The 20,683-nt window shown below is 40.7% G+C and overlaps 1 protein-coding gene across 2 annotated transcripts in view; it reads right to left on the bottom strand.

The window, feature by feature from the left end:
* The window catches only part of CA10 (carbonic anhydrase 10), a 622,326-nt gene that overhangs the window by 10,376 nt on the left and 591,267 nt on the right, over positions 1-20,683 (bottom strand). For both annotated transcript variants that reach the window (XM_004271808.2, XM_049701630.1), the window contains 2 exons: positions 14,540-14,635; positions 9,864-9,936 (listed from right to left, as the gene is read on the bottom strand). In XM_004271808.2, coding sequence (XP_004271856.1) covers positions 9,864-9,936; positions 14,540-14,635 — 169 coding nt within the window. The remainder of the gene's footprint in view (positions 1-9,863; positions 9,937-14,539; positions 14,636-20,683) is intronic.

Below are 20,683 nucleotides of genomic sequence, written 5' to 3'. Positions count from 1 at the left end.
CTCCCTCAAATTCATAGATTGAAATCCTAATCCCCAATGTGATGATATTATGAGGCAGAGCCTTTGAGAGGTGATTAGCTCATGAGGGTGTAGCCCTCATGAATGGGATTAGTGTCCTTTTAAAAACAACCCCAGAGGGCTCTCTCACTCTCTTTCTGCTATGTGAAAATCCAACAAGAATTCTGCAACACAGAAGAGGGATTTCACCAGAACTCAGTCATGCTGGCACTGTCATCTCATATTTTCATCCTTACATAACTATAAGAAGTAAATTCTGTTGTTTATAAGCCACCCAGTCTACGCTGCTTTATTATAGCAGGCTGACCTGCCTAAGACAGAGTACTTGCCTCACAGAGTTGTCTGAGGAAAAAATGAGATCACACTTTTCAAGTACTTGGCACAGGGCCTGCCTGGCCCATGGCAAGTACTCACCAATACTAATGTCCTTGCCCAGCTTTCCTGGGATAACAATTGCTTGGCCTCCCCGAGCCTTCCTGGCTCTCCCACACTGGGTTAGTGCCTTCTTTTTACACCATATTTACTGAATTAGCTTGCCAATAATTAACTAACCTAATTGAATGTCCCAGTAAACTGTGAGATCCTTTGGGAGAAGGGCTTCCGTCTTTTATCTCTGATTCCTTAAGCCCTACCATGGGGTCCACTACATGGTGGGTGCTCATTAAACATTGGTTGCATGCATGAATGAAATGGTTTCTGCCCAGCAGCTTCACCTGCTGGTGGCTCTGGACAGAAAATAAAGGAGGAAGAGGCAACATCATCTGTCAGATTATGGGAGAAAATCTCTGAGGCTTCAGTCTATACCATTAGCTTAAATACATGCTGCTCACCACTACTCCCAAATATGTCATACCCCAGATCTCAGAATGAGACAGAGACTGTTGCCTGTCTCCATGTGGTGTTACTGTTTCTGCACCAAACACACCTTTGCGTTTACATTGCTGAAACTGTAATGTGTGCATTTAACATATAACACTTGTCCTCATGACTCACCATTTTGCCTCAAAGGCTGACATTAAATCACTGTTTTATCTTTTAGGGATTGGAATTTGAGAACTACTGACCACCTTTTTATATCTTCTTTTCTCCCCACAATGACTTGCTTGATGTATTTGGCAGGAAAGAGGCAGTGGGACCCAAGAAAGTTTTCAGCCCTAGTGTCAAGGAACACTGGGGTGTCTTCCATGGCTTACCAGGTCAGGAAGTAATTATTACCCACAGACTACCTTGTCCATGCAGCAGCCAGCAGAAAACCAACAGTTTGTGCGTGTCAGTGTTATCCTCTTGTCATGGTAGACAGAAAGGAGCCTAAGAACTAATGTCCTGAAAGATGGATTCTGCTCTCCAAATTCTCAAGGCTCTATTCATTAGTAAGGATGCCAAAGATCTAGAGGTCAGAGTTGTTTATAAACAGAGAGATAAAAATTTGGGGTGAAGTTCAGAGGCCAATAGGCTTATCATGCATGCCTCTGCTTGTTTTAAGGATATTTACTGAAAGGAAGTGATGGCATGAAATAAATTTTCATGAGTAGTTTTATAGAGAGGTTTCCTATCATCTATCTATCTATCTATCTATCTATATCTATGTATCTATCATCTATTTGTCTTCTGTCTATCATCATCATCATACAGAGGGCAAAGCCCTGGACTTCAAGCAGGAGTCTTAATTCAAGACTAAGTTCCAACTGTGGCTTTGCCAGTAACTTACTCTTTCTTCACGGATAAGTCATGTAACCTCTTACTTGTGGGCACAAGAATATTCTGGATAATTGCTAAAGTCATCTTTAGGTTAAAATATAATCTATAGACCCCCAAATATCCTTCAATATAAACAAGCTTACATAGATAAATTTTTCTTCTGTAGGTCAAATTTTTGGTATGACAGTGTTGTGATTTTTTCAATGTGTTGGATATACCTCTACATCACAGGAAGACCCCTTGGATAACCAGTAGGTAGAGAATATTTATACATAGTTGATAACCCCAGTTTATTCTTTCAAATGATTAGAGAAGTTAACAGCTGTGCTTTTGGTTTTATGACATGCTCTTGCTAAATCTATGCCTTATCTTATACTGAGTTCTTAGTTTTGGACACAACTCCTAAAGCTGACTCTTTCTTTTCCTTCCTTTCTTTCTTCCTTCCTTCCCTCCTCCCTCCCTCCCTCCCTCCTTCTCTCTCTCTCTTTCTTTCTTTGAAATACACCATGATGAAATGCCTAGTATCACATAGCGGGGAAATCTTTCCCTTAGTCTGAACTTCGATGGCAGCCTCTGGTAAATGCATCGTGTTAACTTATGTGACATTGATGAGATTTAACATCGCCTGGCTTCCTGATTATGAAGTTCCCATTCAAAGAGAATGATGCCAGTGAGAAAAAGGCACAGCAGTTCCAGAAATCAATACTGGACTAACTTCTGATTAATATGGAACTCTTTGGCAATTTTCTCATATGGAATGACATTTCCTCTTGTAATCTGAGGCAAATTCAACTGAAATGAAAAAAGGCAATTGCTAAAGAATAAAGTAATATGATTTTTCATTTTATACAAATGAAAAATGAAAAAGAGGGCCTCCGAGAACTGGATTCAATGGAGGTAAGATGTTCCTTTTCCTTGCTGACTATAGTTACTACTTGGATTGCAACGTGGGGAGTGGAATGCTGCATTTTGCATTCTGTGAAAACATTTCCAAATCCATTCATTTGAAATGAAAGCACAAGTTCAATTAAGCATAGAGAAAGTCACCGGGAGTAACATGCTTAAGCTCCCTGGTGATATTTCATCACATTTAACACTGTGTTCCTCTGAGGAGTGAGTGCACAGAACACTTCCCAAGGAACTGAGAAGTATAAGGCAGTTACAAGTTGGTCTGTCCTTGCCTACACATTCATGTTTTAGTCAGGGTTGGGGTAGGAGGGGCTAAAGCAAAGTTATAAACAGGCAAGTTTGAAAAAAGATTTTTAAAGGGCTCAAAACACCATGTTTAAAAGCTTTCCTCAAAACACCTTGAGTTGTGTGCCTTTATTTCCTTGCTGGAAATATGTATTAAGACAATAATCAGACCCTTTCAAATTTGGAATCTATAATCTTTTGGATTCTTATTGGACTGAAGTTCACCATTGTATTTACTGTCTATGAAATGAATGGAGTATATGAAACTGAAAGAGAATGAAGCTACTAAAATACTCCACTGTCCTAGGACCCTGGAAGAAAGCATTCATTTATGTGTACTGTTCTAATAACAACTCCCTCTTACCCATTTAAGAAGGTTCTTTGTTCCACTTGAAAATATAAATATTCTTTAAAAAAAAATAATGCTGGCCCCATGAAATCAGGTGGATAATCAAATGATAAGAATGTCACCTTTTATGTAATTGGGGCTCTGTGCCTACTTATTAATTAACACAAGGAAAATGGAGGGATATTGGCATTGTTCCAATATACTACACTAAACAATTAAAATACTTCAAGTAAATTATGAATATCTCCTCCAGAAAATCCATTTTTCAATGCCATGATTTCAGTCTTGACCCTTAATCTGTTGAAGGCGAATTTAACTTTAATAAAATGGATTTTCTTTAAAAGACTTTCTAAATTCAACCTGAAATTAATTCAGGCTGGTCTTTTCCATCGTCAGTCTGGGTTAGTGAGAGTGTTTTATAAGATTTGCTTAGACATATGAAATCCAAGCTTTCAAAGAGAGTGGAAGCTCACTAGGCTATTGCCATCCAATGTACGGGTCCCATGCAGGAGCTGGGTTTCATTAGAGTAAACAAGCTCTGTTGTTTGTGTGCCCTGTATTGCATTCACCTTGACAATAACTTTTATTTAGTTTTATAGTGACCTGCCTCCCACTCTCCAGGAAGCTGGATTTGACCACAACATACCTAGGATAATTTAGAAACACATGTTATTATGCACCTGGTTTATACCAGTCAATGTCCAGGCAACTGACTCATTGCCTTGTTTAATCCTCATCCCAACACTCTCAATGTCAGTATTAGTATCCTCATTTTATTGATGAGGAAATTATCTCAGAGAGGTTAAGAAACTTGCCAGAATCCACACAGAAAAGAGTGGTAGAGCCAGGAGCCCAGGTCTGCTTAGTTCTATATATCTTCACTAGAACACATTGCATCCCATAAGTATAGTGGCTTTTACCAGAATGTTGGCTTCCAAAATTCCCAGTCCTTTTGGCAAGATTCTCCTTCTTTCCTTCTTTTATGGATTACCTGGCATTGATTTTCTCAACTGGATCAATAGAATAATTTTGCACAATTCATTTTTTTCTCCCTAGTCATCTAATATATGTTCAAATCAAGCAAATGGATTGTGTGCCTACTGGCTGCCATTTTGTAGCGATTTCACCCCATGCTTCCATGCTTACCCCTGCCTCTTTGTACCTCCTGAGCCAGTTGATGAGACAGACATACCAGAGCCTCTTCCAGGGTAGGATTTAAAAGATATCTTTAGAAATTATTTACAATCTTAAGTCATGGGGATCTTTCAAAAGTGAGGATATGTCCTCCTCTCTTCTCTATTTATTCTCTCCCATGATCTCACCCAGGTTTAAATGCCATCTGGATCCCAATGACGTCCACATTTATATCTGTAGTTCTGTATCCTGAAATCCAGACTCATATATCCAACTGCCTAGACTCCACACCTCTTCTTTGTTGCCCATCTTGAGTTTAACATATTTGAAATTCTGATTCCCTTCCTACCCATGAATATGCTTCATCCATAACCTTCCCCATCTCAGATGATGGAAAAGTCTTCCTTCCATTTACTCAGGCTAAAAACCTTAGTTATACTTGACTCCTCTCTCTCATATCACACACCCAATCTGTCAGTAAATCTCTTGGCTCTTCCTTCAAAATATACCCAATCATTTCTCATCACCTCTCCCAAGTTGGCCTGATCACGATCAACATTGTTGCAATCATCTCTCAACTTTTGTTCATGCCCCTATAGTCTATGCAAGCAAACAGAGAGATCCTTTTGTCAGGAGATCATGTCACTCTCTGCTCAGAGTTTTAGATTGACTTTTCATTACAAATGGCCTCCAAGGGAAAGACTGATGGAGAAGATTGACCCATCTAGTACCAATCTCTATGCCTTCTCTGGTTTCTGTATGTGCCTAATAATGGCAGTGCCACTGTGTTCCCTTGAATGACAGTGGTTTCCACTGGTAGTCTTATGCCAAGGGACAGACAGGAGCTGCAGGGGGCTTAGGATGGTATGAGCCTGAACTTTTAAAGTACCCACAAGTTCTGTGCATAGTTTATGTCCCTTCCAGAGTGGAAACAAGTGCAAAAAGCAAAGAGATGGCTCTTCAAACTGAACTAAAGTTGGAATTAAGAGAAGAACATGCTAATAAGCTTCATGTAATGTGAAAGTATCAGCATTACAACTAGTTTTAAGACCTCAGAGCTTAGCTTTCCTTGCTCCTTAGGGAGGAAGACAGTAGGAAAGTAAGAGCATAGAAAAGTCCCCGGGAGGACCTATGATGGAATGCTTGCTCTCTCACTATGGATGAGTAAATTATTGTTCAGGAAATGTTCACTCCCTCCTCAGCCCCAACTCCATGGGAGTATTTTGATGTTGGGCTTGGCCATATGACTTGCTTTGACCAGTGGAAAGTGGATAGAAGTGACAGTGTGTGAGTTTCAAGCCTAGGTCTTAAGGAACATCACACATTTCTGACCCCCAGCATAAGAAGTACTTGATCTCAGAAAAATGAGAGCTTTGTGGAGCCAAGTTGCCCTAACTGACCTGCAGACATATAGAGCCACTCTAACCAACCCATAGGTGCAGTAGTGAGAAATCAATGCCTATTGCTGAATGCTTGTTTATTATGCAGATGTTACTGACTAATAGAGCCACTCACTAGGTGTGTGTCCTTGACAAATGGCTTCACTTCTTAGAGCCTTGCTTTCCTCATCTATAAACTGGTATGACAATTGTATCTATTTTGAGATGGGACTTTGTGAGCACCAGGTAAGGTGCTGCACATAAAGCTCTAGCACAGAGCCTAGAGTGCAGAAAGTGTTTGGTTAGCATCTCTTCCTTGTTCCTGATGATGAGCACTTTGTAGAGTGGGTACTACAGCTGCGTGAGTATGGCAGACTGAAGCTCTGCTGGGGTGTAGTTCTGGGTAGCATCAGAAGAAGGGCTGGTTGGGAGAGTGGGTGGGGGCCAAAGTCAGTTGTCCCTGGGTAGTGTGTTTGGGTGGCAGCTGTGGGGACCCATCTCTTTCTTGCTTGCTTAAAAGTATGAAAGCAGGGTACTCTGATAGTTGCCCCTGAGCAGGTGGTGTTGTCTTTGTCTCTACCAGAATTCATGGGCCAATGAATAAACTGCTGCTTCCTGTAGAGCCTCTGGGGGGGACTTCCAGGCTTGTGTTTCCTACCCACTGGCTGTGTCCATGTGCATGACTCCTGTTTCAGAAACTCCCCTTCTTGCCGTCTGCTGGCCAACCTTCCAAGAGCTGGCTGCCCTGGGGCATTCAGCTGGAGGGAAGAGTGCTAGTGCTTTCCTTCTGTGAAAATCAATCTCTTTCAGCCACAGTGTCCTGGGCATCACAGTGTCTAGGCCATTCCCACATGTCAGGCCAATAATTATCCCTGCAGTGTTACTTCCTTCAGGTATGTGATAAGTGCTCCTGGGAATACCTCCATTATTCCCCAACAGTGTAAAAGCACAAAATACCTGTGATTAGGGACGTAAAGCAGTTACCTTTCCCCATACTGGGTCTCTTTATCTTGCTTTAGTTCCCTTTGGCCCTGACAGATAGATGATGGGACAAGAGAAGGGGGCGCTCCTGCTCTCTCTTAGTCCCACTTCTAGGAGCCTATATCTAGGGCAGTGAGGGCATTTCTTCAAATATGCTTCTGCATAAACTCCTTAGCCTGTTCTCAAGACCCTTCAAGATCTGACTCCAGACCACCTTTGCCGCCATTCCCTCTGCCCCCGTAGGGGGCCATTCGTTTCTCCATTTATTCAGTCCATAATGAATGTTTATTGGATGTGCTGTGGGCAGAGAGGAAGAGCTGATGAAAGCAAAGTTCCTTCCTTTGAACTATTGAGTCCTTTAAATGCTCTTCTTGCTTTTGTATATGCTGCTTGGAATCTCCCTCCCTCCCTCCCTCTTTTCTTGCTGTCTTTTCTTACCAAATGTTTACTCATCTATTCAGTGCTTATTTGAATAGCAATTGCTATGTATAACCTTGCCATGAATTTTAGGCAGATTTTCTATGATCCCAAAGAGTTCTGTTCCTATTTTTAATACATTATAATTGTTACACAAAGTTTTTAAATTTTTTTAGACATGTATTTATTTATTTGGCTGCGTCCGGTCTTAGTTGCAGCATGCAGGATCTTTCATTGTGGCGCTTGGGCTCTTCTTTGTGGCGTGCAGGCTTCTCTCTAGTTGTGGCATGTGGGCTCCAGAGTGCATGGGCTCAGTAGTTGTGGTGCACAGGCTCTTTAGTTGTGGCATGCGGGCTCTGCTCTCTAGTTGTGGCGTACAGTAGTTGCAGTGTGCAGGCTCTCTAGCTGTGGTACATGGGCCCAAGAGCTCGCAGGCTCAGTAGTTGTGGCATGTGGGCTCTCTAGTTGTGGCACACGGGCCCTAGAGTGTGCAGGCTCAGTAGTTGTGGTGCATGGGCTTAGTTACCACACGGCATGTGGGGTCTTAGTTCCCGCAACCAGAGATTGAACCCGCATCCCCTGCTTTGGAAAGTGAATTCTTAACCCCTGGACCACCTGGGAAATCCCCTGCTATACAAATCTTTATGAAACACTATGATATGTCTGTCTCTCTGACTAGAGAGTGAGGGGCTCATGGACAGGAAACGTGTTCTATTGATCTCTCTACTCCCTGGCACGCAGGACCACTTAATAAATACTTGTAGCAAATATTTAGTGAACAAATGAATGAAGGTCTTTGGTCTTAACTTTGCTATCCTCTTCAGCTATTGCCAAAGTCTGTCCTTTTCAGTTCCTACAGACCCAATTGGGATGAGTCATCAGGAACATCTCACTTGAAGTAGAAGAAGTTGAAGTTCCCCTCAGCCACATAACTGCTATTCATCATTGTTTCCAACAAGATCTGTCATCCTGGCTCTCTAGCCCCTATTTGCATCAGAATTGATACCTGTTCGTAAGAAAGGCCATCTTCCCATAGCACAAACCCAATGGATGCTTTCATCTTTGGCAGCAGCCACATCACTTAATACTAATCAGACCAGAGCTAGGGGGTGGGGCAGGGAGGGAAGTCCCACTAATGATTGACTTTGTAGCTGGCAATCTTTTAGATTGTGTGTTGAGGCTTAATGTATGATTTCATGGCTTTTCATGGTCTCTAAACTGCAAATTCAAGATTATTTGAAAACATTTTATTTAATTTTTATGCTCTTTTAATCAAAAAAGTTAAAAAAACTAATAATCCTTTATGGGCAGTTATAAAAACTATTTGCACAGAAGACAGAAATGTCTCCCTTTGCTGATCAATCTAAGTTTGAACTTAGAGAGGACTCCATAGGGGTACTGATGAGGCAGGGTGGTATGGTTTTGGAGATAACTTAATTCTTCTAGGTGATTCTCCAGGTTCATTCATCACCGCCAGCGTCCCCAACCCCAACCTCTTCATATGGAAGTGACTTCATATGGAAGCGAGTGCCTGTGGGGAGGGCTGGTGTCTGGCCCATCTTTTTATTCCAGGAGCCTCACTTTGTGCCTGTCATGAGGCAGGTGTGCAGGAAATGCTTGCTGAATGGATGAATAATTGAACAAGAGAAGGTTTCTCCATACTCTCCTTCCAGCAGTCTGAGGTGAGATCTGTAAGCATTCACTCTGTCTTTCCACGTCACCATTGGAGGTAGAAGAACCAGTGGCCTCCACCAAGTGAGGATACGCAAAGGGGATGTGAGGTGTTAGAATGTTTGTGTGTTGCTTTTTACATTTGCAAAGATCAGATTCAGAATCCTAGATTTAGAAAGACCTTAGAAATCTGAAGTTCAATTTCTTCACTTAACAAATGAGGAAACAGAGTCAAAGTGAGGAAGTTCCTTGATTAAAGACAAAATTGGCACATGAATTCCACTTTTCTGGTCACTCTTAATTAGTTAAATGGTTTTTTTTTCCCTATACTGTTTTATTTCATTCCCTTGGTGTGTGCTGTTACCCATAACTATCCCCAAATCTTGCAAACTCTGGGATTGCTGTGGAAGACAGTAGCATCCTTTCCTCTCTACTCCCTTCAACTTTGCACTGTTCTCTCTTTTTTGCTTAAGGATTCTGGGGATAAAACACTCTAGAAACCCAAGGAAACTGGACAGAGTTCTCTAGGTCATTGTATCACACACGTAAATGAAGAAAAATGCCACCCTGCCTCCACCTGAAAGGGAGACCCAATGACACAGAGAGGGAGATGTGGTTTCGCTGAGGGCTTCTGGATGTTTTGAAGTTGGATCCAAACCACCTGGTGAATGCTTTTTCAATCACATAATTGGCAAAGCCCCAAATGTGGCCAGCTGACATGGTAGAGTCTGTCAGCTAGCAGAGTCCCCCAGCTCTTTACCAATCCATGGGATAATGATGACCATCATCATAATAATCATTATTACCTTAGACAGACATGTATGACAAAGGCACTCTGGGGGCTTCTGTTTGAAATGAGCTGCTTCTTAGCCTACCTTCACTCTCCAGAGTGACTTTCTACAGAATTAAAGGATCATGAAGCTGAAAGAGGCCCTTGGAGATCATCAGTTCTGCCTTTCTGACTTCAGACAGGACTAACATTTATAGAATAGTTGCTATATAGGAAATTGAACCAAACTTACTTTTATATGTTATTCTTGTGATAGTGTCTCTGTTGAGCATTCGATTAAGAAATGGGTTTGATGAATCAGAAACCTAGGGGAGAAAAGAAAATATTAATAACTGGGCAGTACTATTTCAAGATAAACATCGCCTCCATGCATTTACTTATTCACTCATATTTGTTGAGTCCCTACCATGCTATAAACACTATGATGGCTGGAAATTCAGAGATTAAATATATAGAATCTACTTTCCAAAATCCACAGTCTAGAGAAAGAAGACAAGTAAGTAACTTAATGGTTATAATTTAGTGTGAAGAGTGCTATGATAGAGTTACAGGTATGATGATATTAGAGGAAGACCGTCCACCTGGGGAATCTTAGGCACTAAGGCCTGAGCTAAGTCTTGAAGGATAGGGGGAAGTTAACAAAGTGCTTTGGTGGTATAGTGTGGAAAAGGAGGAAAGGTGAAGAAAAACATGACATACAGAGGATTGTGCACAGATGGACATGGGAGAACTAGTCATGCCCAGGGAAGTATTTCAGTGTAGGTGAAGGTGAGAGTATGGGGGAAGGATGTGAGGTAAGGATAGAGAGGTAGGCAGGTGCTAGGTCATGTCAGGCTTTGAGTGTCATGTTAGGGAATTTAAACTTTATCCTGTAGGGATGGGGAAATATCAGAGGGTTTTAAGTAAGGAGTAGGGAGTGACATATTAAGAAGGGGATAGTTTTCCAAGTAGAGAGTGAGAGAAAGAGTACTCAGATCAGTGATATCAGGAGATAAAAAAGATCTCTAGGATATAATATAGAATCTTATACCACTGCTCAGTATTACATGAATCAAATATATCATAAGCCATGTCATTCAGTCAATCAATCAGTCATCCATCAATCTGTCCTTTCATCCATCCAAAAATTATTTACCAAATTCCTATTATGGGTGACACATTTTACTAGATGTTCAGGGATCAGTTCCCATTTTATGCCCATGCTGTTAGGTCTCCAAATTCCTTGTTTGGAGAACAAGCCAAGTTTCCAGGGGCTTAAGCCAGGGAACCACAATTTGGAGACTGTGATGGGCCCCCACAAGACTGTATATACTGTTTTCTTAACAACTCCCTTTTTACTCAGCCTTTTTCTAGGGACCATTGTTCATCCTAGATATTTTTCTCCTACCTTGCTCAGCTGTGCTCTGTAATTTACACCTCAGCTGCTAATCGGATGTTGTGACACATCAACATTTTAAATCTGATTTATTCTGAGGGTTGGGAAAATTGCAGCAGATGATTATTATTATTAGATAAGCAACAGGTAATTTTTAGTTTGCAGAAAGCACAGACTGTTTATTTTCCCTCCATCTGCCTTTCCTTTCCCACGCAGTTTCCTGGGTGTGTTGTTGTGGTGAGACATACACCAAGGGGAGCTTGGTGAGTGACAATGTTCAACGGAGGTAAAATCCCACTCCAAATGGAGAAAAGTCCCAAATTAAACACTGCTGATCCCTGGAAGCTTTAGTGCTGAATCCAATTTCTACTTTGACATCCTCTTCAGCTATTTAAAAGATAGCCTGAAGCTGCCTGTTTGTGTTGATGCAGTCCATGAAAGGAGAGCCAAAAATAGATCGTCGTGGCAGGTGAGGAATCTGCCATGTCCCTCAATCGGGTGCCTTGGTTTCCTGGTACCCGGTGAGTCTGGGCAGAGCTAACATTGGGATTAGACATTTTTGTGCTGATTAAAAATAATTGAAAAATTTCCAAAGTGCACACAGATGATTTGTGGGCTCTAGCATGTTGGCTGTGTGGGTGAGAGGATAAAATATGTACTTGGTATAAGTGAGCTTAAGTGGGAAGTTAATGGTATGTGATTGAGCAGCAATTATAGCCAAATCTCAGTTTCCTGTGGTCATAGGAAGGGTGGGGGATTAGGAGGGGACAGAGATAGGTAAAACCCACAGATAAACAAATCTCTTGTTTTAACAAACAATTCCAGTGCTTTTATGGCTCAGCTTTTGGGCCAGGGTGACATCTTGAGGGCTCAGCTGACCTAGATACAGGGTCTCTCATTTTCTGTTCCTGCCTACCTTGAGGCAGGAACTGGGGAGGAGAGGCAGAAAGATCAGCAGGAGGGGAGGGCTACCAGAGGTTTTGTTCACGTCATTTCTAGGTACCAGTGTCCAGAACAAGGCTGGACTGTGTCCCATGCTCAGTCAGTGTTTGGGGATGAGTGAATGACAAGTCACAGCTTGGATAACTCACTGTGGAGCATCTGGGAGTTGATTATGTTGGACAAAGATAGAAGTGCTGTGGCTTATTTTGAGATCTAGCCAGAAAGCTTCAGGTTTGCTCAGGGAAAGAACAGAAGCATCCCTAAGAGCCAAACTGGCCTGAGAAGATGCAGGAGCTAGTCACCATCCTTTCACTGACCTCAGGGTCTGGGGCATATGTTCCACTCAACAACCCGCAGGGAAGCAGCAGGACCTGCATCAGTAATCTCGGTGGAAAGAGTGTTTCTGCAGGAGCTTGTGAAACACACCAGGAGTTTATAGTTAGGAGGCTGACTTCCTGGTGAATCAATCACAGTGTCAGCTGTAATGTGCCTGCACTTCCAGGATGACATACACTGACTTAGGAGCTTTAAGCAAAGTGAGGCAATGTCAGTGGCAGGGACTGAGGCACTCACCAAAGGTCAGGAGCTGTTGGGCAGCCCATGTTGGCCGTGAGAGTTACTCATGGAAGGCCTGGCATTGTGAGCCCCTGGACACGCATGGCACAATTTTGTGAAATATCTTTAAGCTTCATGACAATAAGCTTGACCCAGGTTGAATGCATCAGTTGGTTATCAATATCATAATTGGGGCTGGTTGAGGGATATAGTTATTTGCCCCATGTTTGTGGGCAGCATGGGGATATGGGGGGAAAGTTTTTAAATGTTGTTTTCTCTTTTCCCCCTCCCAGCTCTGTGAATAAGGTCATTAGTAAGGTCATTGTCTTGCCTTAAAGTCAAGCAAGACTTGGGTTCCATTCCTTTATGGGCTGTTACGAACTACATGCATTAGGATGGAATGTCAAAGATTCTCTGAACCATTTTCCTCATCTGCAAGATAGGGACATAATACCCACTCCACAGGTTTATTATTAGGGTTAAATGATAAAATATATGTAAAGTACATATCTCAGTGCCTGGCATTTAGGAACCCATTGTTTATTATAACAGGGTCTGTGATGATGTCAAGACATATAGAGCAGGGACGGGCAGGATCAGTCTGTACCAGGACCAGTTTCCTTTGGGAAGTCACATCAGGTATTAAGAAGGCACGACAGCTTAAAAATGTACTTCCTCTATCAAAAGCCCCTTCCTATCTTTGCCAATGACAAGCTAGACGAGGTGGGGTTAGTGGCCAGTGACAGCAATATGTCACTAATGCCTCTGTCCAATGTTCAGCTCTACTGGGGCCACAAAAAGGTGAGGTGAGGGAGAGTAAGTTAGGAGGTGGTGTAGCCAGGCAGGGCAAAGTGCTTATTGAAAAGGGTGATGCTCTCAAGGAGGGAGGGGGAGTAGTGACTGGGGTTGCCCCTGTACCCATCCTTCTGAGTGATGCCTGGGGTTGCCCCTGCGCCCATTCTTCTGAGTGATGCCTGGGGTTGCCCCTGTGCCCATTCTTCTGAGTGATGCCTGGGGTTGCCCCTGCACTCATCCTTCTGAGTGATGATGATGCCACCACGAAAGCTCTGTTAAAACTCACTAGTGCCAAATGCTGAATTTCTATTGACCGTCATCAGATTCCATGTTCTGATTGGAGCACTTCCTCTAATGGTCTGGCTAAAACTTCCCAAGGGGCTAGCACACTGACTGCCAACTTTTAGAACTGCCACCCTTTGCTTTTGCTTTTTTTTCCCTTTTGGAAAGACAGTTTCTTTTGTTTTCTTTCTTTCTTTCTTTCTTTCTTTCTTCCTTTCTTTCTTCCTTCCTTCCTTTCTTTCTTTCTTTCTTTCTTTCTTTTTTTTTAATTTTCAAACTTGTTTCACTCAACAACTGTCAAAATGTTAAAGGTAATTATTTTTTAACAAATTAGAATTTGCTTGCTTGGAGGGTTGTTGTTGATGATGACTGTAAGAAGATGTAGAGCCTCCCTAGAATGTCTTAAAGTCAGCATTGGTGGCCTTTGCTTAATTATTCACAAGGATGCTTACAAAGGAGAAGGACAATGGAAGGGAAAGATGATACTCAGAGCAATTGTGGGAAGCTGGAGGGAGCTGTTTAGTGCAGTGCCTGGAGGGGAGAGATATCTCACATTTTCCTTTCATCTCTTTTTCCAAGGATTATCTGATGGAGTCTTTAATCCGGTGGGGTGTCAGTGAGAAACCATCTCCCCTTATATTGCTTCCTTCTGATTCTTCTGTATGAGTGGGACCTAAAGCCTACACCTGGATCCAGCACACTTTTTCTCTCTAGGACAAAAGCTACCTGAATCCTCAGGCCCCAGTGCTCTGAAATGGAACTCATTGTTTTTGCATCTCACTGAAAGGGGCTTTATTTATCATGAATCTCATGGAAATAAAAGTCACCCCCTGCAGCTTTTCTTGGGCATAGATATTACCTCTGTTGCTGTTTCTAAGATCCAACAGGACCGCAAACTGATATTCTGATTGGGGTGGGAATGGCAAGAAGAGAAGAATGAAGGAACACAATACACTTACTTTTATAAATATAGAAACTACCACCAATCCATTTGGGCTCTTTGCAGCTTCTGTGACATTGGTATATAACTCGTGGTTATAGTGGATGAGCTGCACCTGGCAGGAGTGAAAAACAATAATAAGAACAACAATCTAGCATTAAAAGATGTGAGGTACGGCATATCCACCCTACATAAGGGTAAACTGTAAAGTACATTGTAGAACAATTGGAAAGATAATCCTATAATTGAAGAGATTTCAGGGATATGATCTGTGTGTGTGTGTGTGTGTGTGCATGTATAAAATACGTGCACACACACATACACACACATACAAAATACCCATACATATTTGCAAAAGTTTTCTGGTAACAATCATGCATTTAATAAGCTTGGTACCCATCTGGCTCTGGCTTCATCTCAGGACATTTCCCCTAAAGTGTGTGTAAAGTGAATTTCCCTTATTAGGAGCAGAACTGCCCTACAGTGGTGGACATGTTTCCAGGCTGCACCAACAGCTGCCATTGGCAGCAAGCAAATCTTCCTCATGGCCATGGACAAGCAGGGAATTGCTAGGTCCTGAGTCAGCTCAGTGACACTGAGAGGAGACTGGCCAGCCTGCAAGATGCAGTGCTCCTGATGGAGAGAGAGCTGATGGCTTAGGCTCCTGATGCACCAGCCTGCACCAGTCACCTGATTGTGCAGGACTTAACTTGCTCTTCATTGAATGAAGATCAGCAATCTGCCTGTTGAGCCCTTGTTCATTCATTTCAGGCTGTGGCTTTAAAATAGCTTTTTATGTCCATGCCACTCTCTCACTTTGTCACAACTTACCCTTCCCCCTCCCCATATCCTCAAGTCCATATATACACTACCAAATGTAAAATAGATAGCTAGTGGGAAGCAGCCACATAGTACAGGGAGATCAGCTCAGTTGGTTTGTGACCACCTACAGGGGTGGGATAGGGAGGGTCGGAGGGAGGGAGACACAAGATGGAAGAGATATGGGAATATATGTATATGTACAACTGATTCACTTTGTTATAAAGCAGAAACTAACACACCATTGTAAAGCAATTATACTCCAATAAAGATGTTAAAAAAATAAATAAATAAAATAGCTTTTATTTTTTAACAGTATGGAAGTATAATTTTGTAACAAACTAAAAGAAATTAAAAAACAAAAGTTCCCCTTCCCCACCTCTTTCTAATCCCAGTCCAAGCAATATGATTATTAAGAGTTTAGTATTTATTCCAGATTTTTTTTGTGCTTATTAATCACACACACATATACATGTAGAGTTAAAAAAAACACTAAATGGATAAATTCCTAGAAACATACAACCTACCAAGACTGAATCAAGAAGAAATACACACCTGAACAGACGAGTACAAATAAGGTGATTGAAGTAGTAATCAAAAATCTCTCAACAAAGAAAATCCCTGGACCAGATGGCTTTGTGGGTGAATTCCACCAAATATTCAAGGAAGAACCCATACCAGTCCTTCTTAAACTCTTCCAAAAAATAGAAGAGAGAACACTTCCGAACTCATTTTATGAGGCCAGTATCATCCTGATACTAAAGCCAGACAAAGACACTGCAAGAACAGAGCACTAAAGGCCAATATCTCTTATGTACATAAATGCAAAAATCTTTAATAAAATCATAGCAAACCAAACTCAACAACACATTAAAAGGATTATACACCATGACCAAGTAGGATTTATTCCTGGGATGCAAGGATTGTTCAACACATACAAATCAATCAGTGTGATATACCACATTAACGTAATAAAAGATAAAAACCACATGACCATTTCAATAGATTCAGAAAAAGCATTTGACAAAATTCACCATCCATTCATGATAAAAAATCTGAGAAAAACAGAAGGAACTTACCTCAATACAATAAAGGCCATATATGAAAAGCCCACAGCTAACATCATAATTAATGGAGAAACACTGAAAATTTCTCCTCTAAGATCCAGTACAAGGCAAGGATGCCCACTCTTGCCACTTCTATTCAACAAAGTCTAGGCAAAGCAATTAGACAAGAAGAAATAAAAGACATCCAAATCAGAAAGGAAGAAATAAAATTGCCTCTTTTTGCAGATGAAATGATCATATATGTAGAACACAATAAAGACTCAACCACACAAAAAACTCTTGGCACTGATAAATTAATTCAGTAAAATTGCCGGATACAAATTCAGTATACAAAAATTGGTGGCATTTCTGTACACTAACAATGGACTATCCAAAAAGGAAACTAAAAAAATAATCTCATTTATAGTAGCAACAACAAAAATAATATACTTAGGAATAAGCTCAACCAAAGAAGTGAACAACTTGCACACTGAAAACTATAAAACACTGGTGAGGGAAATTAAATAAAATAAATGGAAAGACAGGCCCATGTTTGTGGGCTGGAAGAATTAATATTGTTAAAACGTTCATGCTACTATAGGTGATCCACAGATTCAATCCAATCCCTAACAAAATTCCAAAGGCATCCTTTACATAAATAGGAAAAAAACCCTAAAATTCATATGGAACCACAAAAGACCCTGAGTAGTCAAAGCAATCTTGAGCAAGAAGAACGAAGTTAGAACGAAGCTAGAGGAATTACATTTCTTGGTTCCAAAATGTATTTCAAAGCTATAGTAATTAAAACAGTATAAATACATATGCATAGACCAGTGGAACAGAACAGAAGGCCTTGAAATAAATCCACACACTTATGGCCAACTGATTTTTGACAAGGGTTCCAAGAACACATAATGGGGAAAGGACAGACTCTTCAATAAATGATGTTGGGAAAATTGGATATTCCATGAAAAATAATGAAATTGGAACCTTATCTCATACCACATACAGAAGTCAACTAAAAATGGATTAAGGACTTATATGTTAGACCTGAAACTATAAAACTACTAGAGGAAAACATAGGAAAAAATTTCTTGACATTGGTCTTGACAGTGTTTTTTTGGTTATGACAGCAAAAAGCACAGGCAAGAAAAGCAAAAACAGACAAGTGGGGTTGTACCAAACTAGAAAGCTTCTGCACAGCAAAGGAAACAATCAAAATAGTAAAATGGTAACCTACAGAATGGGAGAAAATATTCACAAACAATGTATCTGATAAGGGTTAATATTCCAAATATCCAAGTAACTCATAACAACTCAATAGCAAAAAAACCCAAATAACCTGATTAAAAAATGGGCAAATAATTTGAATTGACATTTCTCAAAGGAAAACATACAAATGACCAATAGGTACATGAAATAGTGCACAACATCACCAATAATTGGGGAAATGCAAATCAAAACCACAATGAGATATAACCTCACACTTGTTAGAATGGCTATTACGAAAAAGACAAGCGATAACAAGTGTTGGTGAAGTTGTGGACAAAAGGGAACACTTGTGCACTGTTGGTGGGAATGTAAATTGGTGCAGCCACTATGGAAAACTGGATGGAGTTTCCTCAAAAAAAGAAAAATAGAACTATCATAAGACCCAGAAACCCCATCTGTGTATATGTCCAAAAGAAATGAAATCTGTCTCTTAAAGAGATATCTGCACTCCCATGTTCACTGTAGCATTGTTCACAGTAGCTAAGATATGGAAACAACCTGAGTGTCCACTGAGGGATGAATGGATAAGGAAAATGTGATACATACCTCTCCCCACACACTGGAATATTATTCAGCGATAAAAATAACTGAAATCCTGTCATTTGTGACAACATAGATGAACCAGATGAGCCAGAAGGACCTTATGCTAAGTGAAATATGCCAGACACAGAAAGTCAAATACTGTATGAACTCATTTATAGGTAGAATCTAAAACAGTCAACTCATAGAAGGAGAGAATAGAATGGTGGTTGTCAGGGGTTGAGCAGAGAGGGAAGTGAGATGTTCGTCAAAGGGTACAAAGTTTCACTTATGAAGGTGAATGAGTTCTGGAGCTCTAATGTACAGCATGGTGGTGATAGTTAACAATATTGTATCACACACTTGAAATTTGCTAAAAGTATAGATCCTAAATTAAATCTTTTTTTAACATTTTTATTGGAGTATAATTGCTCTACAATGGTGTGCTAGTTTCTGTTCTACAACAAAGTGAATCAGTTATACACACACATACATCCCCACATCTCCTCCCTCCTGCATCTCCCTCCCACCCTCCCCATCCTACCCCTATATGTGGTCACAAAGCACCGATCTCATCTCCCTGTGCTATGCAGCTACTTCCCACTAGCTATTATTTTACATTTGGTAGTATATATAAGTCCATGCCACTCTCTCACTTTGTCCCAGCTTACCCATCCCCCTCCCCGTATCCTCAAGACCATTCTCTACATCTGTGTCTTTATTCCTGTCCTGCCCCTAGGTTCTTCATAACCACTTTTTTTTTTAGATTTTATATATATATGTGTGTGTGTGTGTGTGTGTTAGCATACGGTATTTGTTTTTCTCTTTCTGACTTACTTCACTCTGTATGACAGACTCTAAGTCTATCCACCTCACTACAAATAACTCAGTTTAGTTTCTTTTTATGGCTGAGTAATATCCCATTGTATATATGTGCCACATCTTCTTTATGACCCAGCAATCCCACTACTGGTCATATACCTTGAGAAAACCATAATTCAAGAAGAGTCATGTACCACAATGTTCATTGCAGCTCTATATATAATAGCCAGGACATGGAAACAACCTAAGTGTCCATTGACAGATGAATGGATAAAGAAGATGTGGCATGAAATTAAATCTTATCACACACACCACACACACACACACGCACATATCTATGAATTTGTGATGGATATGTTATTTAGTTCGATTGTGGTGATCTTTTCACAATGTATACATATATCAAAATATCTGTTGTATACCTAAAATGTATACAATTTTGATATGTCAAAGATATCTCAATAAAAATAAAAAATGAAAAGTGAAAAAACAATGGAAATGGAATCACTTATAAGTAACTGTGAACTTGATTTAAAAAAATTATTTTTTTAAAAATTAAAAGTAGTCTGTGGCTATCTTTCTAAGTCAATGTGTATGGATCTACCTAAATCTTTCTAATAGCCATATAATTCTCCATCACATAAATGCCCCATAACATATTTAACCATCCTCTCACTAGTTTTTAGGTTGTTTCTATTTTTTTTTGTCTCTCGGAAACTGTCACAGCAAGCCTAGCATTATCTTTCTATAATGGTATTAGCATTTTCCACAAGCTGATTTGAGAATCTAAAAAGATGGTGCATGTAAAAGTGATTTATGACTGAAAGTATAAAGAGTATTCATTATTCCCAACATCTTATGTTGAATTTAAAAATGAGGTGTAGTTTTAGAAGCTGAGAAAGTCAATGATCAAAAAAGGGTACTTTTCCTTGATCTTTGAATAAAACATCTCTAACAGAGTGAATTGCAACCTTCACTGTGCATCCAGTTCACCTGGGTGCTTTTAAAATCCACCTATGCCTGCCCCGCAAATTCTGATTTGATTCTTTTAGGGTGGGAGCAAGGCACTGATGTTTGTTAAAAGCTCTTCAGCTAGAGGGCAGCTGGAGTGGAGAACCAGTGCAACATAATCAGTGAGCATCAGTATCCCATCACTGTCCACTCAGATGGATGGTCCCTTGAGTCTGATAATATCCTGAACATCTTGAATCAGTAGAGCTTCTCATATTATTGCTGCTCTTGAAATATCCTATTTGTTTATTGCTACTTCACTTCTGGTGTGTTTTGCCAATGGTGGCAGATGGTTATACAGCAGCTACTCTGTCATCAAAAAGGCAACTGTAGTCAGGGGTTAGTGAATCTTCTCTGCCTGTGCAGGACTCAGGCCAGGCAGGCTTACAGGTCTGTGCTCATCTATCTCCTCCCTCCCTACCTCCCACCCACACAGCCAGGACTTTCTGTAGGTGGAGAACCAGGAGCTATAGGGGGACCTGCCACATCTCCTTTCAGTGTTGAGTAAGCTTCTTAATGAGAATCAAAACACATCCTGCCAACTGCTAAGATCTTCCCACCAGGTGACCTAGAAAACCACCTGGGGATGTGCCAGTTCTTCAAGGCATGCCTTGAAATTTCAGTATATTCTGAGAACTAGGCTTGGAGAGCAGAGAAGTGGAAGGCAATCAAGT

The sequence above is a fragment of the Orcinus orca genome, chromosome 19 (assembly GCF_937001465.1).
Source record: "Orcinus orca chromosome 19, mOrcOrc1.1, whole genome shotgun sequence".
NCBI lineage: Eukaryota > Metazoa > Chordata > Mammalia > Artiodactyla > Delphinidae > Orcinus > Orcinus orca.
Note: the sequence above shows the minus strand (reverse complement) of the source record. Positions and strands in the feature narration are given on the sequence as shown.